This window comes from Triturus cristatus, chromosome 4_1 (genome assembly GCF_964204655.1).
Source record: "Triturus cristatus chromosome 4_1, aTriCri1.1, whole genome shotgun sequence".
In the NCBI taxonomy this organism is placed as follows: domain Eukaryota; kingdom Metazoa; phylum Chordata; class Amphibia; order Caudata; family Salamandridae; genus Triturus; species Triturus cristatus.
Genome location: NC_140585.1, coordinates 287,303,917 through 287,327,152, shown reverse-complemented (window position 1 = coordinate 287,327,152; position 23,236 = coordinate 287,303,917). Strand labels below are relative to the sequence as shown.

Genomic DNA, 23,236 nt, shown 5'->3' with positions numbered 1-23,236 from the left:
GATTTCAGAAAGAAAAGTGGACTCCTTTTCTAGAAGTTTTATCTGGTTTAAAAATGGTTTTGTTTTAAACTTTAAAAAATGGATCAATCAGAAACTATAACTTGGATAGTGAGGTAGGCAAATGAGGTGGTGGACTTAGTTCTCGGTTTAGTCTGTCTATGCAAGTGCTTTAAAAATTATTTCCAAGTTTTTTTTTTCTTCCCCAATCTATTTTAATTAAAAACACAATTTTAAAATATTTTAGGACCCACCCTTTAAGAATAATAAGATCTAATAAACGAAGTTTACTGCAATCCTGCCAACAGCTTTCAAGCACCAGCCTACAAACGGTCCCTCTAGTCCAGAAACATTGTTTAAAAAAAAACAAAAACATCTAAACACATTCAATGTTTGATGCAAAATATTTTATTTATAAATATTCAGTCACAAAAAGTATATATTAACAAACAAATACCGATCTTAATGTGCCCACCATCTTTAGGATTGAATCTGTATGTAGCTTTTCAAACCAGTCGTATCAGGTATCTAATAAATTCACCTCTGGGAAAACCCAGGTAGTCACTTACTGCCCAGGGTTCCTCAGGATGGATTCACTGAGCATGATCAGGGGTGGTGCCTCTAATGGGAGCTGCGCAACGGCAGAGAATAAATGAATGGGGAAGTTGAGGATTCCAGCCTTCAACGTCTTACCTGTGGCTCGAACTGTGGGCAGGAAGGTTGAAGTTTCAAAGGAGGCATTGATGCCCTCAGAACACCACAACAGCCTCCCGGGTCGAAGACAATGAGTGTAAGAGGTGGAAAGAGAAACTGCCCTCACCACATGTAGAGGAGTTAACATTCACTGCACTGCAGGGAAATACCTCCACAGTGTAGCCAACATGGAGAAAAATAGCAGTAGTGAAGTTCCACTATGGGATTTGGTAGTGTCATTAGAACACACTAGGGAAATCAGTAAATCAGAGTGGCTTTACTTTCCAATTCACATACCCAGAAACACCTATTTAGCTTTATTTATGTGGTAGCTGCGCTAAGATTTGTACCTTTTCTGAACAAATGTTATAGGCAATTCTGCTAAATCAAAAGGTGCAGTTTCAAGATAGCTATCTAAAGCTTTCACTTTAATGCCCATCTATCCAAGATATTGCATCCACTGTATTAGCTAGGTACATTTGAGGGCTGTCGATGTGGTTTATAACGAACAAATCTATACAATCCGACCACTCTTTGGGAGAGTTCTGCATTCTGGAACATTAACTATATTATTCTGCCAACGTGAGAGGAAACTGTAGTATGACAAATATGCATCTGGATACAAATGAGGTACAAGTCTGTTATGTCAACATGAAATACCTACTTATTCTAGGGTGAGAAACTTGCCCTCATAACGTACCAGCTGCAATTGCTGAGCAACCAATGGATCTAAATGTTCTTCACCAGATAATCTCCTAACCATTAGGTGATACTTAAACAATGAAATTAGGGCAAGTATAACCACCTTGTCCCCTTCAGAGGCAAGGATAATCAGGGCACATCACATTCTGATCCAAGCCCAAAGGATAGGAAACCTAGAAGACCAGATTCTGGGATTTCCAGTAATCACTTCCCCCTCTATAAAACAGCAATAAATGGACTCTCATCGCATGTTCCAACCCTCAAGAAACACTGGCACATGTGAATCTGGAAGTAAGAAATTAATCCTAGACCACAAGCACCTTCATTGTCCACAAGACCTAGAACCTTCTAGGTGGAGGTCTTTCGGTATGGCAAAAACTAAAGCACGAACCGTTCAGAACTGGATTCTTTTTTTCTGTGCATCAATTGAGGTTTTTTGACTTAGTGGTCTCCATGTACAGAAAGACAGAACTGCTGTAAAAAAAATAATAATAATAATAGAACTGGGAGGAAAGGAGAACTCGTTTTCACAGTCTAGTTTGTCAACAAGAACAGGTTTACACTGCATTTGAAAGACAGCATTATCACTGGTCGGTACTTCCTTCAGAGTGCCTCTCCTGTTGGGGTGAGTACCAGAACAGCATCATCTACATTCTAGCTCCTGTGATGTTAGTACACTCTTGACTTGGAGTGGTCCCAACGGAGTGGTCAATCAACATCTTCTAAGTCCGTGACCGAAAAGGCCTTTTCCTGAAAGGGTGAGAATATGGCAGAGATTAATAGACACAAGAAACCGAGGCACAGCTATCAACCGCTTACTCACATTCATCAGTCTAGGCAGGAGAAAGAGGGCTCTAACTAGATACATGTACAAATGGTAAGACGCCTACTGCTGAGGCTCCTCAAGGGACAGCAAGGCTTGCACCCATGAGACCTTGAAATCTACCATGGAGAATTAGAGTACGTTACTAAGAGGAACAATAACACATGCCACCTGTGGTCTCTACAGATCTCTGCTCTTAGTAAGGATGGAGAGAGCTAGAGATATATAGATATATCTATCCATCTTAGTGGTCCGCTCAACATTCAGTACAGTAACTGGTATGACGCCAGTTAAAGGTCATCATAACCCTTTCAACAGTTTCCAGTTTTTCGATTTCAAATGGCTTCTACAGGAGGATCAGAACTAGGAGACAATTAAGGTCTCCCAAAAGGTGCTCATCAGAGAAGGAGAGAATTTGTGGGGGAAGTGGGAAACACAGGAGTTATCAGGAACAGAGCATAAAGTACCGTAAGGCAGGATTAAGGGAGGTAGTTGGAGCCCAAATACAACAATAAGCTAACACCTGCAAGCATTTGGCTCATTTATAAACTATAAAGCTGTCCAATCAAAAGGGGGTGGGAGGGACAATAGAGTATTATTTTTGTTTTTTTCAATATAGAGGGGAGAGCCATCAGTTTACCGATAGACATTTAGACTAATGTCTCAATTCTTTAATTAGGTTTCACTTTGTTTTTTCATTAGAGGTTTTGTAGTGTTATAAACATGCAACTTTTCAGCAGACATTCCCACCTTTTACCACATCCCGTAACCTCCTCTTAACACCATGAATTCTTCAACCCGGCAGCTAGTGAAAACATCACACTCTCACAGGAGCTGTGAGACAGCCAAACTGACTTCTTCCATGTCAAGATCGCAACCCTATACGGCAACTTTGAACCCCAACCCGCACCCATGGACTTCAACAGATACGCCACCACCGCAACCGACACGAACCACAGACTGACCACCTGGAACCTCCTTCACCCCGGACACCACCTCCACCATGAAATCCATCCACTTGAGAGCTCCCACAGACCCATGTATGCACCACGTTCAACCTCAGAAATCAAATGATTGGCCAGGAACTCACACCCCGCTCAACACCTATCACCACTGCAACATTTCCCGATGCCTGTTGACACTCCGTAGTAAGACCACTACTCAAAAAACCCTCCGCTGACCCCACTGAACTCAAAACCTACCAGTCAATCTCCCTACTCCCATTCTCAGCGAAGATACTGGAAAAGATAATCTACAAGCAACTCATGACACCTAGAATAGAACCAGATACTCCATGCCTCCCAATATGGCTTCCGCAGCAATCACAGCAGCAAAACTGCCCTGTTCGCAGCTACTGACGGCATTCAAACCTTCCTTGACGGAGGATAAACAGCAGCTCTGAGCCTTCGACCTCTTGGTAGCCTTCGACTCCATATCCCATCACACGCTGATTGAAAGACCACCATGTTGGCATCCAAGGGGTCATGCTGAGATGGATCACCTTTTTCCTCACCAGAAGAACCCAGAGGATCCATTGTCCACCTTTTACCTCTGGACCCAAGGAGATCACCTGTGGTGTCCCCCAGGGCTGATCCCTCCGCCCCAACTCTTCAACGCATACGACCCCACTGGCCAACATCATCAGATCGCACGGTCTCAACATAATTTTCTATGCAGACGACACCAAACTCATCCTCTCACTCATCTACGACCCCACCACCAGAACCAGCTTCCAGACGCATGGCAAGTGTCGCCGAATGGATTGAAAACTGCCTGCCTGCAGCGGAACACAGTCAAAACTGAAGTACTGATTTTCAGCAACAGCCGCAACACATGAAATGACTCCTGGTGGCCATCAGACCTAGGAGCCGCACCCACTCCCTCCGACCATGCCATAAAACTCTGAATAATCATGGACAACAAGCTCACCATAAAATCATAGATCAACGCCATCTCCTCTGCCTGCTATCTTACTCTGCACATGCCACACAAAATCTTCAAGTGGCTACCCCTACACACAAGACACCAGGACACAGGCCCTTATCACCAGCCACCTGAACTATGGCAATGCCCTCTATGTTTTAGTTGCCACACACCTCCTACAGTGACTTCAGACCATACAGAACGCCGCAGCCAGACTCGTCCTCGGTCTTCCCCGACAAACCCATATCACACCCCACCTCAGACAACTCCACTGGCTCCTCGTACAGAAGAAATGTCAATTGAAGTTGCTGACACAAGCACACAAGGCTCTACACAACCAAGGACCCACCTATGTTAACCACCGCCTGAACTGCCACCAACCGTCGAGAAGACTAGGCGCCACCTCCCTTTCACTTGCCCATACTCCCCAAATCTACCAAAGAAGCAGTGGAGGACGAGTCTTCTCCCACAGTGCAGCAAAGTCCTGGAACACCCTCTCCACGCCACTCCAGACCATAACCTCACTTCCAGAATGCTGCATGGCACTCGAGAGCTGCCTGTTCAAATAAGCCTCGCGGACCTGCAAAGTGCCTGGATACCCTATGGGGTGACTAGCCGCGCTTTATAAATCCGGATTGATATCACCGAAGATGGCCATAAGCTGTAGTTCTAAATTTAGAGGTTCCACATAAAGGTTGTAAAGTGTGTGGGCCAGAATAAAACCTTGCAGAACACCAAAGGGAGAGATGAAAGGTTCCCGATCTGAACTATATTATACCCACTCTAAGTAGGATTGGAACCAGTTTAAGACAGTGCTGTCAATCCGCATTCTGTTGCGTAGAGTTTTAATAAAGGTAGCAAGGAAGATCACATGGCCCGGAAGGACTATGATGCAGTGGCCTTTGTACATGGTTTTCAGGGCACTGGGGGTGAGGGGTGTATGGCGAGTGGTGAGCATGGGGGAGCGGCATGTTTAGCCAATGTGATCCTGTAATTACAGAGCTCTAGCCTGAGCTGGTAATTTGCACTCCCCCAGTAAATAAATACACGATCCGAGTGGCATGAATGACATGCAGTGACAGGAAGGACTGGGACGGAGTAGTACACGGAGAATTGTGGGCTGTCTTCCACTCCCAATCCTACATGTAGTTCAGCTGTAGTGGCAACGGGCCAGTAATGAGTCGGAGGCTGTACTTGACCCACCATGATGGGTAAGAGCAGTGGGTGGCCGTGACTGGTGGGGAGTGCTCATGGCCACCATCCCTTTGATTACCATAGATGCCTGTGGAGTTGAGGGGGCCAAAGGCCATGCAGAAGTCTGAGGCCCCACGGCTTCCTTCACTTCTTGCTCTACATAATAACCACCCATGCGAATGATGGTATAGGCCTGTGCAGGTTTCCGTTTAACTATACCCAGGTACAGGGGCAGCTTCGGCTTGGTGAGTAAGAAACTGTCTGTGCTTGTGAACACCACCCCAGTAATGAGATAATGCTTTAAACACAATACAGAGAATGGGTGAAGCTGAACCAAAACAGAACCAGCTAACTTCTGACCAGTGGAAGACTAATTAGCACTGAGCCATGGCTAAACACTAACCCAAGGGTGCAGTTGGAGGAGAGTTAGACCGGATAGCAATCCACCATAATTCTGCAGAGCCTCAAGGCGGACCTGAAGACAATCAATCTTGCAGACTCCGCCATACATGATCATCTCACTGAGCAGTTGAGAGCCAAAACAATGGACTAGATGGAGTGGAGCAGCACATCTCTGATCTAACAAGAAGTTGCTAAAAAATGTACAAACCTTTGATTGTCATCGCCGCCAAAACTGAAGACCTGGAGGCATGGTCATGCCGCAAAAATATTCGCATTGCAGGCCTGTGTCCACCAATATTGGTTTGCTAAAAACCTTTTGTTAGACGGACCGGGAGGGTCGGCCGAGGACAAGCGGAGAGGTCTCCGGGGAGAGCCGTCTCCAGCGATCGTACAGACAAATAACTTCCCCCCCACAGACAGATACCACACAAGGAGAAGATTTAGCGTTCTTTATAAGCACTTCTTAAGGTACGATGGAATGGTACAAGGAGGTCTGGACTCAGGGGTCCCCTCGATTCAAGTCTCTCAAGATAGGAAAAGGGGTAGCGGGACAGTCTGGTTACCAGTCTGGTAGTTGGGATGGTATGGTGGTTAGCTCACAATCCTCGAGCTTGATGGTCTAGCTGGTACGGGCCGCGGCAGCGCCAGCAGGTCCCGGTGGAGATGGTCGATACACGGTCCGCGGCAGCGCCAGCAGGTCCCGGTGAAGATGGTCGATGTACGGTCCGCGGCAGCGCCAGCAGGGCCCGGTGAAGATGGTCGTTACAACGGGCCGCGGCAGCGCCAGCAGGTCCCGACGAGGATGGATGTTGCAGAAGGCCGCGGCAGCGCCAGCAGGCCGGACGATAGTTCGCAAGATAGGGCTACGGCAGCGCCAGTAGTCCGTCAAGGCTGAGTTCTCTCGGTGTCTCTCGACTCCAGGATACAACTGCCTTCCTGCTCCGGAGCTGCTCCAGTTATAGGGCAGGCGCCCTTTGATGTCCGGACCCTCGCACTTGGAGGTCGGAGGGTCCGGGATGAAGGTGTCCAGACACCCAGCAGGGGGGTGGAGCCGGGGCCTGGGGGAGCTGGAGGTGATTGGCACCTGGCGGGGGAGAGTCCTTGGCGCTTCGTTCTCCCATTGACCTGCCAAGTGGTCCGCTCACCTCCTGGGTGGATGGTGGTGCCGGGATGTCGGGGCCGGCCAGGCCCAGGGTTAGGGTCGGATGGAGGCCACGCGGCCTCGTGGCGCAGGGCCCAAGATGGCGGCTTGACCCGGCCGGGGGAGCCGGTGGTGGCTTGGGCCCGTGATACATGGAGGTCCGAGGGCAGGAGTTCCGTCGGGAGACGGGGTGCGGGTGATTCTCGTGGGTCACGCCTGGTGGGCCGGGGCTTGGGCCCTGTCATGCGGGGAGGGAGCCAGCCCTTCGTGTGGCCTGTCCAACACCTTTTGTTTGGGTCCTTTAATCGCTCAAATTTCACACCTTGAAAGTGGAGCAGATGAATCAATATCTTGCTCTAAGACACACTCTCACCCCCTCCTGGGTACTATTCTGCACCCACTAACTGCACATTTACTCAGTTTTCAAGATTGAGACACCACATTATGCATGTCCAGAGAAAAGGCACGCTACAATATCAAGGGTCAACCACTTTCATATACTCAGGCTTTATCCTCAAAGTCCTGGCCCAAATTTAATGACATGAAACTGCTTTGTTCGAACAGTATTATTTACCCAATGCAATGCCTGGCCAAGCTAGGGTTCAATATCAATAGCATGTTGCACTAATTGATTCTGGCAAGCTCGCAAAATTCAGCAATACCCATGTCCATTTGCAGAGAGTGTTGGCCAGCGTCCCCCACCCCAGGGATGGATAGCCAATTGACCTGAACCAAAGTTTTCTGAAGAGAGAACGAGTGACATTGACCAAGTATTTGTATTCCTAGTCCTGCTGTAGATTGGGGGATGGGGCCAGTGGGCCACACAATGGAAATGGAGGTGGGATTGGTTTAAAGATGCTTTTGAGTGCAGCGTATCAAGGGTTCCAATTTGAGAATATGCATGGTAGGGTAAACAGTCACAGCTAGTTATTCGTTTGACTGAATAAAGCTATGGACTACTTTTGCGCTTTGTCTCCGTCTCTAGGTCTGGATCCAGACGAGCTCCCCACACCCACACATGCTTATCACTAGTTATGGTAGCACCTTATAGTTACATGGCACTCGGGGAGGGTCACTGATACTTGGAGGTATCGGTATGTGTCTATGCTACGTGAAACAGGATATTGGTGGAGCGCCAGATCGCTGGATTTTTTTTTTTTTTAGAAGCCCACTTCCCACAGTAGAGACATGAATTGGAGAGAGTTACAACAAGGTTGATACTTACGCTTCACTGTAACCCATTACTTTTAAAATGTAGGATTTTAGGGGCTCATTAAGATCTTGTGACAAGATAAGTCCATAGTAATCTCAGGCACATAGTAGCCGGGAGGAGGTGAAGTTCAGTCTTGTGCCCCAATGGGCCCACACCCCTCACAGACAATTGCCCAGAGACTGGCTGTCATCAGGGGGAAGCAGAGGTGCTTTTATGCTCTGTATCCTGCAAGGGTGACCAGACAAGGAATGGCTAGCTAATCTATACCAGGTTTGTTTAGAGCATTTTTTTTTTTTTAAACTCTATATACAAACATGTCCGCAAGCATTTGGAGACTGTTTTAATTCCTTTCTGCATTTGTTTGTTTTCTGTTATGTACCAAAGGGCAAATTCACTGCTGTTTGTTCATTGTTCAGGACATGTGTCTTTTCACACATCATGAAGCTTCACTGTATGTATCAAATAGGGCTGGGCAGAATTTGCGGAATGCTACTTCGCGGAATTTTGAAAAAAATTGTGGAAAACGAGCGCACAACCTGAGGGACCGTGTGCCCGGGACTGGGGTCCCTCGTGCTTGGGCAGGCTCCCCGATCTCCCCGGCCTGGCTGCGTTGGGAAGCAGGGACCGGCTCCGGGCCTCCTGATTTTTGGTCAGGGCCTGGGATCCCACGTCCTGCCAAGTGTCCATCTGCCTGGGACAAGAGACCCTGGTGCAGAGCCCCGGATCCCTGCAAGGGCAGGCGGGAGCCCTACCGCTATGGCTCGGTGTGTGCAGCTGGGAGTCCTTTCGGTCCCGGCCATCTGGTCGCACCTTTCCCTCGGCCATCTGGTCACGCGCAATGCTTTCCAATGGGGCGACCAGATGGCCGGGCCAGCCTGGAAGTGCCGATGAGGGCTCATTTGACTCCCGGATCCCAGTCAGGGCTCCAGGAGGTCGGGCGCATCCGCGCCTAGGATCCCCTCCGTCACTCGGAGAGCGAGGGTTACAAGAAAGGTGGGTAGCCTTCCTCCGGATTAGTAGGGGCAGGGTATGCCGGGACACCCCTCCTGGGGATGGCGATTCTCAGGCGGGGACCAGATGGGCCAAGCCCGGACGACACTTCCCCGGGGCGTCCGGTGCTCCCTCCTCCAACCCGCGGCGAGGCAAAGTGCCCGGGATGGGCTCCATGGGTCCCCCGGGCGTCCGGGGCCCGGGAGCTCCGCCGGGCCTCCCATGCCTGAGGCCCAGCGTGGGGTCTACGAGCCCCCCCCCCCACCCCCCCCCGAGGCCTGCAGCCCCAAAGCCCTGAAGCCCTTGAGCCCTTGAGCCCGGAGCCCTGCAGCCACAGAGCCCTGCAGCCACAGAGCCCTGCAGTCACGGAGCCCTGCAGCCACGGAGCCCTGCAGCCACGGAGCCCTGCAGCCACGGAGCCCTGCAGCCACGGAGCCCTGCAGCCACGGAGCCCTGCAGCCACGGAGCCCTGCATGGGCAGGCGGGAACCCTAGCGCGAAGGCTCGGGTTGGACAGATGGGAGTCCTTTCAGTCCCGGCTATCTGGTTGCACCTCTCCCCCTCGGCCATCTGGTCGCGCGCAATGCTTTCCAATGGGGCGACCAGATGGCCGGGCCAGCCTGGAAGTGCCCGATGTGGGCTCATTTGCCCCTGTCCACAAGAACCCCCCCCCCATCAAAAGAATGAGGATTGCCTGGCTAGTAGCCCTAGCCAGGTGATGGTTAAAAACATTCCTGAGGGATCTCCTTTACAGGTAGTTAGGGACCTCCCCCAGAGGGATTCTGTTGGGCACAGGCAAACATGGGACCTTAGGGGCCCAAACCTGACCTGTCCCTCCAGTAAGCCCACCAAAGGGACCCAGCCTCCAGCTTTAGGTAGCCAGAGGCTGACCCTGAGAGCACAGTGCAACTCAGTTAAAGGAAGAAAGGCATCCATGGTGGAGGATGATTGGAGGAAGCGGAGGCCTCACTTTGAGGACACTCACTTCAGTACTCCATCTCAACACCAGCCTTTTACTTTGCAAAGACACACCAAAAGGTAGAGATTCCCTATGGTGGAGACCCTATGATACCTTTAGGGTGAGGGATTGCTTAGTGGACCATGAGACAGGGGGTAACCATGCCAGTTCTTCCTTATATGGCCACTTAGGCAATATAGGCTTACCTGGTCAAGGACAGCCTTATCTCCCTTCGTTTGGGGGGGCGGGGGGGGGGGGAGGGGGAGGGTTGTGTAGGAAGGTGGATATCTGACTATGGTTACCCCCAACTTTTTGCCTAGTGTCTAGCTGGTTTTTCGACTTAGTTGGCCTGAGATCCTGCCATTCAGGGTCTCAGGCTGTCTGCTCTCTCTTTAAAATAGACTCCATGTACCCTAGGTACATACCCAATTGGTAAGGGTCACCTTATTGGACCCTGTACAGTGTACCCTAGGTACCCAGGGCATAGGTGTACCCTAGGCCTCCCAGGGGCTGTAGCATGTATTATGCCACCCCTGGCCTGGCCTTCCAATCAGACATAACTGGCTGATCACTCAGCTGGGGCAAGGTCGTGTAATCACCCCTTGCTTAGATATAGTATACCTATATCTACCCTTAAAATAGACATGTGTACCTGTGAGCCACTCCTATGGCAGGCCTTAACAATCCTGGAGGCAGAGTGCTTGGTAACATGTGAGATGGTGCTCTAGCATGAGCTGAGCCTGTCTGCAGCATTCGGAACCAAGTCCTTATAGCTGTTCTATGATATAGCCTACCATATACTCTTAAAGTGCCTTATAATCTTAAACGGTTATGGTAACTATGGTTTGGCTTTATCAAAAAATGTCGTGTAAGGTGTCTAACACTTTGGAATAATACCCCCATGCCATTTCTGGGGATGAGGATATTATTCCTCCCTTCTAGAGGGAGAGACATGTTAAAATCCTACTTTGCTGTTTAACTCGGACCAAAGCCTCAGCATCACAAAATGGATGCTGCTGCCACAGACACGAGTCTGACCTCCTGCAGCTGGGAGCCCTCCCAGCCAGGGAGGCCTGAACAATAGGTTCCCTGCTTGGGGAGGTGCTAGCACCTCCCCAGACAGACTTTAGTGTATTGGGGCAGGGAGGGCTGAAAGGAATGAGACACTGCCTGGGGTACACAAGGTGTCCCATGCATAGTCCAGTTCAAACCGGCGCTGGAGCACTCCAGCCCCAGGTCTGGCGCGAAACTGGACAAAGGAAAGGGGGTGTAACCACTCCCCTTCCTGGTCCCACCAATAGGAGGGACCTTGCAGGTAGCCCAGCCCACTAGCCCAGTATATCAGTAGGTAGCTGAGCCCTGCAAATTAGATTATCCTGAATCTGCAACTTGAACAGAAACTCTGGACCTTCGACATTCGACCTCAGGAAGAAGACTGAAGAAATCTCCCTTGTGGCCAAGGAGTGACCACCCTGGGCAACCAGGCACCATCCAGTGACTGCTGCTTGCTTTGCGACTGATCCTACGAGGGACGACTGCAGAGACTGACCAGCGCCGAGACTTCCAGACACCTCTGACCCAGATCCACATCTGCAGCGAAGCTGAGACCCGTGGAGGCGACGAGGGACGTGGGACCGGCGACTTGGGAAAAGTGGCTAGTAACTGACTAGCGCGACTTCTGAGGCTTCCTCGAGGCTGTGCTTGGGGAATTGAGAAGCCCCCATCCCGAGCACCATCTGCAAAGAAGATCAGCTCCCCACACTTCACGTGTTCTGCGTGGGGCCCTTCTGCACCTGGGTTGCTCGACGTGTTGTCCGGTTCCTGGCCCGTTGGCTAGTGACCTCTGCGACGACGAACCTTTAATTTCATCTTGCTGGTCCGGCTCCTCCAGACTGGCACTCGCTCCTCTGTGAAAGAGAAGCACCCCAGACCTCCCTGGTCTGCACTAGAAGCAAGTCCTCCATCCTGCGTGGGTTCCGCTTGCCAAGGCTTGTTGGGTCCTAACTCGACATAGACGCCGCCGACAGCAAGAGCCTTCGTGGGACAGCTCGCCTCCTGGTCGTCCTCGACGTCTCCTGGTACCCGTGGCTGCTGCGACAAACTTCACCTCTTCACCTGCATCTGCACGACATCGCCTGGTTCCTTCCCGGCTCCTGGCTGGTGACCTAGACTCTGTCCCTTCTGCTTGCAGGTATCCTTCCTTCTTGATTCCATCCTTGGGATCCACCGGACATTCTTCACTGACTGCCTGTCAGCAACTTTCCTTCAGGCATCCATAGGAGTCAACGAGGAAACCCGACGCAAGTTCACACCTATGCACCCGCAGCCCGTGGGCTAGGTAACTTGAGTACTCCGGTGCTCACAAGGGTATTGACTATCCTAGGGTCTAGTTTCCAAGTCTCGACTTCCTAGCTATTCCAGAAGTGTCCTAAAACTGCTAAATTCTAATAGCTACTATTTCTATAGACTTTTACGCATTACGCGCGAGTGTTTCCACTCTGCACCTGAATCCCGTGGGCCTCCCACTTCCTAACCTTTGGTAGTATAGTGTAGCCCTAGGCCTAGGCCTATCCTGTGTTCGTGACAGTGGTTCTTATACCACTTACTTAGTATATGGTTTGCGTGGCCCCTAGGGCCGAACTGTATTACTTACCTGTGTGACTTAATGTATGCTTAAATAAGACTGTGTTGTACTTACCTCGAATCTCAAAGAGTGCTGAGGGTTTGACTAGAATAAATACATTCTATTTTTATATTTATCTGTTGTGGTGTCCTTTCATTTGGTATTCAAGGGATTACAAATGGTATAACAGCTGGCTTCACATGCCATACAGAGTTTAGCCTAAGACTGCTCTTGTCCATGCTACCACTAGGATAGCTGGTCTATAAGGTTGACTTTACAACCAATCACCATAAGGGTTGTTTGGACTGATACAAGGTGTACACTAGAATTAGTGACATCATATATTAGGCCAACTTCTCACAGAAATATCTGGAGAGTCCATCTGCATTGGCATAGTCAGTCCCAGGTCTATGTTCCACTGTGAAGTCCATCCCCTGTAGGGAAATGGACCACCTAAGAAGTTTGGGATTTTCACCCTTCATCTGATTTAGCCACAAGAGGGGCTTATGGTCTGTCTGAATCTTGAAGTGAGTGCCAAACAAGTATGGCCTCAGCTTCTTCAGGGCCCAAACCACAGCAAAGGCCTCCCTCTCAATAGCTGACCAACGTTTCTCTCTAGGGGTCAGCCTTCTACTAATAAAAGCAATGGGCTGGTCTTGACCATCTACATTCAGTTGTGAAAGAACAGCTCCCACACCCAACTCAGAAGCATCTGTCTGGACAATGAACTCTTTGGAGTAGTCTGGACTTTTCAGAATAGGTGCACTGCACATGGCCTGCTTCAGGTCATCAAATGTTTTTTGACAGCTTACTGTCCACTGAACTTTCTTTGGCATCTTCTTAGAGGTCAAGTAATTAAGTGGTGTCACAATGGACCCATAGTTCTTAACAAACTTTCTGTAGTACCCAGTCAGGCCCAAGAAAGCTCTGACCTGAGTCTGGGTAGTTGGAGGAGTCCAGTCCTTGATGGTCTGGATCTTGCTCTCCAGGGGTTGAACCTGACCCCCACTAACCAGGTGGCCCAGGTATACAACCTTGCTCTGCCCTATCTGGCACTTAGTGGCCTTGATAGTGAGGCCTGCCTTTTGCAGGTCCTCTAAAACATTCCTCAGGGGGACCAGGTGGTCCTCCCATGTGGAGCTAAAGACAGCAATATCATCAAGATAAGCTGCACAGTAGTCATTCAGACCTGTAAGGACTTGATTCACCAACCTTTGGAAAGTAGCAGGTGCATTCTTCAAACCAAAGGGCATTACCACAAATTGATAGTGTCCTCCTGGGGTCGAGAAAGCAGTTTTGGCCTTTGCATTCTCAGCTAGTCTGATTTGCCAGTAGCCTGCTGTCAGGTCAAATGTACTCAAAAACTTGGCAGCTGCCAATCTGTCAATGAGCTCATCTGCCCTAGGTATTGGGTGGGCATCTGTCCTAGTGACAGCATTGAGACCTCTGTAATCCACGCAAAACCTCGTCTCTCTCTTACCATCTTGGGTGTGAGGTTTTGGCACAAGAACTACAGGACTAGCCCAAGGGCTCTCTGAAGGTTCAATGACTCCCAGCTCCAACATCTTTTGTACCTCAACTTTTATGCAGTCCCTGACATGGTCAGGTTGCCTGTAGATTTTACTCTTCACAGGCAGACTGTCACCAGTGTCCACCTCATGGGTGCACCAGTTTGTCTGACCTGGGGTCAGAGAGAACATATGTCTGTAGGACTGCAGAACTTGTCTGCAGTCCTGTTGCTGATGATCAGTGAGGCTGTCAGAAAAGACCACACCATCAACTGAGCCATCATCAGGGTTCTGAGTCAACAGGTCTGGGAGAGGGTCACTCTCTTCCTCCTGCCCCTCATCTGTAGCCATGAGTAAGCCCATGTCTGCCCTGTCAACATATGCCTTCAATCTGTTGACATGAAGCACCCTGTGGGGGCTTCTGGGAGTCCCAAGGTCCACCAAGTAGGTGACATCTCCCTTCTTCTCAACAATAGTGTGGGGTCCAGACCATTTGTCTTGGAGTGCTGCTGGGGCCACTGGCTCCAACACCCACACTTTCTGCCCTGGCTGGTACACAGTCAGCACAGCCTTTTGGTCATGCCAAGCTTTTTGGAGTTCTTGGCTTGCCTCAAGGTTTTTAGATGCCTTCTTCATATACTCTGCCATCCTGGAGCGGAGGCCAAGTACATAATCCACTATGTCCAGTTTGGGTTGTCTGAGAGGTCTCTCCCATCCTTCCCTTACTAAACACAGGGGTCCCCTTACAGGATGCCCAAACAAAAGCTCAAAAGGGCTGTAGCCAACCCCCTTTTGTGGGACCTCTCTGTAAGCAAACAGAAGGCAGGGTAAAAGGATGTCCCATCTTCGCCTAAGCTTGTCTGGTAAACCTTTTATCATCCCTTTTAGGGTCTTGTTGAATCTCTCCACAAGCCCATTGCACTGTGGGTGTTAGGGTGTAGTGAACTTGTAGTTAACACCACACTCCTTACACATTGCAGTCAAATATCCTGACATGAAGTTGGCACCTCTGTCAGAAATAACCTCCTTTGGAAAGCCCACTCTGGAGAATACTCCAAGTAGGGCCCTTGCCACAACAGGAGCTGTTGTGGTCCTTAGCGGTATAGCCTCTGGATACCTGGTGGCATGGTCCACTATCACCAGTATGAATCTGTGCCCAGATGCTGTTTGGGGGTCCATTGGTCCTACAATGTCTATCCCCACTCTCTCAAAGGGAACCCCCACCACAGGTAGTGGTATGAGGGGGGCCTTTGTGGTGCCACCTGATTTGCCACTGGCTTGGCAGGTGACACAGGAGCGACAAAACTCCTTGGTATCTTCTGACATGTGAGGCCAGTGAAAGTGAGGGACAAGTCTGTCCCAGGTCTTATTCTGGCCCAAGTGTCCTGCAAGGGGAATATCATGGGCCAAGGTGAGAAGGAAGCCCCTGAAACTCAGTGGTATGACCAACCTCCTGGATGCACCAGGCTTGGGGTCTCTAGCCTCTGAGTACAGTAGCCCTTCATCCCAATACACTCTATGGATACCTTGAGCATTCCCTGCAGCCTCAGCAGCAGCCTGCTGTCTGTGGGGTTCAAGAGAAGGACAGTCTAATTGTGCCTGCCTCAGCTCTGCCCTGGAAGGCCCCCCTGTCCCAAGAAACTCAACCTGATCAGGTTCCAGTTCTTCTAGGAGAGTTCCTTCAGGGCTCTCAGAATCATCCTCCTGTGAGGGCTGATCCACCACTTGAGGCAGGGGGGGAAGGCACAGCCTTTACCCTACTACTCTTTCTCTTGGGTTGTGTCTGGTCCATTGTCCCAGGATCTAGCACTTGTTCAGTGTTACACTTTTTGGCCTGTGACCTGGTCACAGCAAGGACATGTGCATCTATCCCCAGCATTTCTGCATGGGTCCTATACTACTCCACTTCAGACCAAACTGAAGTTTCAAGGTCATTTCCCAACAGACACTCTACAGGAAGGTCTGAACTTACCACAACTTTCTTGAGGCCAGTTACCCCTCCCCAGGAGAAGTTAACAATTGCCACACTATGGGAAGTAGTGGCATTGCTAGCGTTGGTCACTAGGTAATTCTCACCTAGCATGATCTGTCCATGGTCCACAAAGGCAGGTGTCACCATTGTGACACTAGCCCCAGTGTCCCTGTAGGCCTGAGCCATTCTATGATTTATAAAAGGAGTCTGTCTGTACTTGCCCAGGTTACTGGGACCCACAGTAGAGGACAAAGCTATGTCCCCACCACAGATCAGAACTGCCTGAGTAGGTATCCTAACTAGGCCAGAATCCTCCTCAGTTCCCAGGGTTAACCCTACTACACCCTTTTGCTGGGAACCACCACTTACAGCTGGACTAGGGGGTACAGTTGCCTTAGGGGCAATGGTGGCTGGGGGCTTATCCTTTTTGGTGCATTCACTAAACCAATGTGAGTTTGACTTACAATAGTTGCACCAGGGTTTCTTTTGGCCATCTTTCTTCTTATCCTTTTTGGAACCACCCTCCCCCTGAGCCTTTTGGGAGCCTGGTGAAGACTTCTGGTCTTTTTGTTTCTGATCATTACCCTTCTGGTCTGCCTTTTTCTGATCACCGCCCTGATTCTGGTTTTTCTGCTTAACTCTAGTCCTGACCCACCTATCTGCCTTCTTTCCCAATTCTTGGGGAGAAGTCAGATCAGAGTCAATCAGGTGTTGATGCAGTAGCTGGTTTTGACAGTTGTAAAGGATTTGTTCTCTCATGATCAAATTATACAATCCTGTATAGTCCTTAACCTTACTACCCAATAACCAGCCTTCCAAAGCCTTAGTGGCACAATCTACAACGTCAGTCCAGTCCTGAGTCTGTCTCTTCTGGGTATCCCTGAACAACAACCTGTATTGTTCAGTGGTTAGGCCAAACCCATCAATCAGAGCACTCTTCAGGACAGTGCAATTGTCAGCATCCTCATCACTAACTGTGAGGAGCTTGTCTCTACCCTTCTCAGAGAAGGAGAGCCACAAGATAGCTGCCCACTGACTTTGGGGTACCTGCTGTACTTTGCAAGCTCTCTCCAAAGCAGTTATCCACTTGTGGATGTCATCCCCACACTTGTAGGGAGGGACAATCTTGCTCAGGTTTCTATTGTCATAGGTCCTGTCTCTATCCTTAGGGATATTGCTGCCACCAGTGGGATCTAACCCACTTAACTTCTGCTCTCTGGCCAGAGCAAGCTTCTCCTTGGCAAGGGCAAGTTCTTCCCTCTCAATCCTCAGATTGGCTTCCCTCATTCTGGCCTGATGCTCTCTTCTCTGTGGAAAAGTCATTCTCCTGTGAGAAGAGGCATTGGAGCTATTAGAGACATAGGAGTGGATAGGTTACCCCAGGAGGGACCGGCGGCTGCGGGGCTGCCTGCTCCCGTCGCTCCGGGAGCTCCCTCCCTCGCCCCCGGGTGGGTGGGGCGGGCTCCCAGGCCGAGCGCCTGGCAATGTTTTTCCCCCCCACGACGGTGCTGTCTGACTCCCAGAGGGGAAGCCTTGAAGGGGACGCCTGTGCCGTGTCGCCGTGCGGGCGACGGACGGACGGCGTCGCCTTCCTCCCGCCTCTCCTGCGTCCGCAGGTGGGCGAACGTTTTCGAAAAGTTGCCTGTGACTCTTGGCGGTGGATCGCTCGCGCGTCGATGAAGAACGCAGCTAGCTGCGAGAATTAGTGGGAATTGCAGGACACATTGATCAACACTTCGAAAGCACCTTGCGGCCCCGGGTTCCTCCCGGGGCTACGCCTGTCTGAGGGTCGCTCGATCGTCAATCGCCCCGGGGCTTCCCCGGGACGCGGCTGGGGCCGTCGCAGGGTGAGCTCCGCTTCCCCTTCGTCCCCCCACAATGTCAGACCTCCGATCGCCCGTTGGCAGGGTCCCTGGCCGGTTCCCGCCACGGAGGTACGCCGCCGGCGCGCCTGGCCCCCCGAGAAGGGGGCCTGGCGACCGGTCCGCCCCGGGCCCGTCCCGGGACGCCTGGCTGCGTGCCGCGCGTGGCTGTCCGTGGTGTCCCACCAGCTGCCCGCGCGCACGCGCCTCGGGCGCCCTCCTCCGCGGCCGGCTTCCTGGCGAGGGCGAAACCCCTCCAGACGCGATCCGGGGAAAGAGGGCGCTCGCTGCCGGGTACGCCAGGCCCCGCCTGCTCCGGCAGGGTTTGCCTGGCCTTCCCCGGCTCCCCCCTGAACGCTCCGGCGTTTTCTTTCCGACTACGACCTCAGATCAGACGTGGCGACCCGCTGAATTTAAGCATATTACTAAGCGGAGGGAAAGAAACTAACCAGGATTCCCCCAGTAACGGCGAGTGAAGAGGGAAGAGCCCAGCGCCGAATCCCCGCCAGGCGGCGGGCGCGGGAAATGTGGCGTATAGAAGACAGACTCCCCCGGCGTCGCTCAGGGGGCCCAAGTCCTTCTGATCGAGGCTCACCCGGCGGACGGTGTTAGGCCGGTAGCGGCCCCCGGCGCGCCGGGATCGGTTCTTCTTGGAGTCGGGTTGCTTGGGAATGCAGCCCAAAGCGGGTGGTAAACTCCATCTAAGGCTAAATACGGGCGCAAGACCGATAGCCAACAAGTACCGTAAGGGAAAGTTGAAAAGAACTTTGAAGAGAGAGTTCAAGAGGGCGTGAAATCGTCGAGAGGTAAACGGTGGGGTCCGTGCAGTCCGCCCGGAGGATTCAACACGGCGGGAAGGTCGGTGGCCCGGGAGTTCCAGATCCCCTCCGCGGGACCGGCGCCCGGGCCCTACCCGGCCCCCGCAGGGCGCATTTCCTCCGCGGCGGTGCGCCGCGACCGACTCCGGGTCGGCTGGGAAGGCTTCGGGGTGGCAGGTGGCCCTTCGCTTCTGGCGGAGGGTGTTACAGCCCCCCTGGCAGCAGCTTAGCCGTGTCCGCGGGGCCGAGGGAGATTAGACCGCCTCCTCCCCCGGGCACCCGTTCCCGGCCGCCCCTCGGGGCGTGCCGGGGCGGTTGAAGGGGGGGACGGGGCCCCCTGCTCGACTGTAGACTAGGGCAGACTGTTCTCAGTGCGCCCGACCGCGTCGCGCCGCCGGGCGGGGAGGCCCACACCGGGCACCAGGGGTCTGCCGCAATGTCGGTTACTCACCCGACGCGTCTTGAAACACGGACCAAGGAGTCTAACACGTGCGCGAGTCGGAGGGCCGTGCGAAACCCTGTGGCGCAATGAAGGTGAGGGCCAGCGCACGCTGGCTGAGGTGGGATCCTGCCGCGCTTCCAGAGGCGGGCGCACCACCGGCCCGTCTCGCCCGCTCTGTCGGGGAGGTGGAGCATGAGCGTGCGTGATAGGACCCGAAAGATGGTGAACTATGCCTGGGCAGGACGAAGCCAGTGGAAACTCTGGTGGAGGTCCGTAGCGGTTCCGACGTGCAAATCGGTCGTCCGACCTGGGTATAGGGGCGAAAGACTAATCGAACCATCTAGTAGCTGGTTCCCTCCGAAGTTTCCCTCAGGATAGCTGGCGCTCCGAGCCCCCAGTTTTATCTGGTAAAGCGAATGATTAGAGGTCTTGGGGCCAAAACGATCTCAACCTATTCTCAAACTTTAAATGGGTAAGAAGCCCGGCTCGCTGGCGTGGAGCCGGGCATGGAATGTGAGTGCCTAGTGGGCCACTTTTGGTAAGCAGAACTGGCGCTGCGGGATGAACCGAACGCCGGGTTAAGGCGCCCGATGCCGACGCTCATCAGACCTCAGAAAAGGTGTTGGTTGATATAGATAGCAGGACGGTGGCCATGGAAGTCGGAATCCGCTATGGAGTGTTTAACAACTCGAACAACAACATAGTCCGTGGGTCTATATTGGTCTACCTGATCAAGATAAATTTTTTTCAAAGAAAACCAGCTACAAATCTAAATAAAGGAATCCTTTCGAAAAGGACCAAGTCCCATCACCCACCAAGGTGGCATGCTTCATCATCTGGGACCTCCCATTTACCGCACCTGGTGCGGTTAAAGAGCTGCAACTCCTTAAGTTACTGTAAGAAGGAGGAGCTCAGGGATGTTTTGACTAATACAGCTTGGGGGAAATCACTCCCAAAATAAGAGGAAGCTGCCTGTAGTGTAGTGAAGTGAGGTGCAGTGTGTGAAAAAGTGATGTTAAAATTGATTAACACTGGAAAAATGCTTTATTCAAAATCCAGTGATATCAATGATAAAAAAGCAGAAATGATAGAGTAAAACGTGTACGCCAAAAGATAAGGAACACGTACTCTAAGTGTGGGTCTACATGTTTCAGCCAACTAGCGTCTCAAGGGCGTTTGCCGACTACATTATCCGACATGCTCCGCTTTCCGCTACTGACTTCACGCTCGATGCCAAATACTCTCAGATCACGTGCTTGGGGGTCAGATACGTGATTCGTTCATTCTTGAGGGCGTGATTGTCGAGGCTTCAAGGGCTTACGCTGACACGGTTCCGGCTACCACTCGGTACATTCAGGAAGGAGGTCCGGGGTAGCGACGGACAGGTAAGCGTACCCTGAAGCACTCCGTAGTTATAGAGCTCCCTGTTGATGTTGTTTTGATTTGCCTTTGTTGTATGGACATGCATGCTGTCCACTTGCGCGCAGTCAGTGCGTAGTCTATCTTGTGTACTAGTTGGTACTGGATGTCTGTTAAGTGATATTTCGCCATACTGAGCGACCTAGTGCCAAGCCTGCTACTTGCCTTTCTGGCCTAGCTACACGAGCACATCCTTAGCATGAGGTTATCCACTCAGGCAACATGGTACTCGGGTCGCCGTCTCAGCACTTGAGCTCCAGTCTATATGATCTGCTGTCCGAACTGGGCTGGATTTTATTCACCGTGTGGGCAGGTAAACATCTGGACCCGCCCCAATTTTCCTGATTTACTGCCTTATAAGTGACTTACCTACTAGTCTAAATGCCAACCTGGACTAGTCCTCGACACCCGGGTTTCTCTCTATTGTATTTGAGTTAGGAACCGGGCATGCCTTGAGTTAAAGCATGGCCCAAAAGAAATGACCTCTTACTAGGGACCTGTACATTCTTTGATTCATAGTCAGTTAATAAGTAGTGTTGCAATGTCAGAGTTCGTACAGCTGACCCCCTTTTTTTACATCGACGTCAGTGAGCAGACAATACCTTGGCGTATCTGTTCCTTTTGTCTTTTAGAGCGCTGCCTCACGCCCTGAGTCGTGACCAGGAGTGTGGGACGTTCCCCAATCTCTTGACGGGTAAGGAGGTACTTTGAATCCCTTCCAGACAGACGTTTACTTTTGCAACGTGTGTAATTGGTCTACTTATATTTGCTATTTTGTCCAGCTCTCTCTATTTTTGCATATTTTTCCCTGTTAAAAGCCGATTCAAGTAAAAATTATTTTGTTTCTCTTAACAGGTGATTTTAATACTTCCCGACGGTGCCGCACATCTACTGATAAGCAGGTACCATTGTTGGTCGTATCGTTCCTTTTATGTCCCTGAATACACTTTATCACTTTGCAGTAGTGTTTTGTTATGGTCCTGAAGAAAGCCATGGTCATCTCCTTGAGACGCTAGTTGGCTGAAACATGTAGACCCACACTTAGAGTACGTGTTCCTTATCTTTTGGCGTACACGTTTTACTCTATCATTTCTGCTTTTTTATCATTGATATCACTGGATTTTGAATAAAGCATTTTTCCAGTGTTAATCAATTTTAACATCACTTTTTCACACACTGCACCTCACTTCACTACACTACAGGCAGCTTCCTCTTATTTTGGGAGTGATTTCCCCCAAGCTGTATTAGTCAAAACATCCCTGAGCTCCTCCTTCTTACAGTAACTTAAGGAGTTGCAGCTCTTTCACCGCACCAGGTGCGGTTAATGGGAGGTCCCAGATGATGAAGCATGCCACCTTGGTGGGTGATGGGACTTGGTCCTTTTCGAAAGGATTCCTTTATTTAGATTTGTAGCTGGTTTTCTTTGAAAAAAAATCATCTTGATCAGGTAGACCAATATAGACCCACGGACTATGTTGTTGTTCTAGTCGTAGTATTTGGGGATTTGTCCGCGCTGGTCTCTAAACTCCCTTAGACCCTCCACTCACTTTTGTTTGTCGGTGTTTAACAACTCACCTGCCGAATCAACTAGCCCTGAAAATGGATGGCGCTGGAGCGTTGGGCCCATACCCGGCCGTCGCTGAGAGCCGCGGGGGCTAAGCCGCGACGAGTAGGAGGGCCGCTGCGGTGCGCACAGAAGCCCGGGGCGAGGGCCCGGGTGGAGCCGCCGCAGGTGCAGATCTTGGTGATAGTAGCAAATATTCAAACGAGAACTTTGAAGGCCGAAGTGGAGAAGGGTGTGAGAAGTTGGCCTGATGTAGGATGTCACTAGTTCTAGTGTACACCTTATATCAGTCCAAACGACCCTTATGGTGATTGGTTGTAAAGTCAACCTTATAGACCAGCTATTCCAGTGGTAGCATGGACAAGAGCAATCTTAGGCTAAACTCTGTATGGCATGTGAAGCCAGCTGTTATACCATTTGTAACCCCTTGAATACCAAATGAAAGGACACCACAACAGATATATATAAAATAAAGTGTATTTATTCTAGTCCAACCCTCAGCACTCTTTATGAGATTCGAGGTAAGTACAACACAGTCTTATTCAAGCATACATTAAGTCACACAGGTAAGTAATACAGTTAGGCCCTAGGGGCCACGCAAACCATATACTAAGTAAGTGGTATAAGGACCACTGTCACGGAAATCGGATAGGCCTAGGCCTAGGGAATCGCTGGGGCTACACTATACTACCCAAGGTTAGGAAGTGGGAGGCCCACGGGATTCAGGTGCAGAGTGGAAACACTCACGCGTCATGCGTATAATCAATGTAAACAGTACAGTTTAGAAATAAACAGTTTTAGGACACTTCTGGGATAGCTAGGAAGTCGAGACTCGGAAACTAGACCCTTGGATAGTCAATACCCTAGTGAGCACCGAAATGCCCAAGTTACCTAGCCCATGGGCTGCGGGTGCATAGGTGTGAACTTGCGTCGGGTTTCGTCGTCGACTCCTATGGATGCCTGAAGGAAAGTTGCTGACAGGCAGTCAGTGAA

The 23,236-nt window shown here is 50.9% G+C and overlaps 1 protein-coding gene and 2 pseudogenes across 5 annotated transcripts in view; 2 read left to right on the top strand and 1 right to left on the bottom strand.

Annotated features, from left to right (window-relative positions):
- Nucleotides 1–389: 389 nt before the first annotated feature.
- LOC146854291 (uncharacterized) overlaps nt 390–23,236 on the bottom strand; it is a 194,616-nt gene continuing 171,769 nt past the window's right edge. For all 5 annotated transcript variants that reach the window (XM_085652075.1, XM_085652077.1, XM_085652078.1 and 2 more), the window contains one exon: nt 390–2,142. In XM_085652075.1, the coding sequence (XP_085508201.1) occupies nt 2,101–2,142 (42 nt within the window). In that variant the 3' untranslated portion in view covers nt 390–2,100. The remainder of the gene's footprint in view (nt 2,143–23,236) is intronic.
- LOC146854293 (5.8S ribosomal RNA) lies at nt 17,785–17,930 on the top strand (annotated as a pseudogene).
- Nucleotides 18,381–23,236, top strand: part of LOC146854292 (28S ribosomal RNA) — a 7,823-nt pseudogene continuing 2,967 nt past the window's right edge.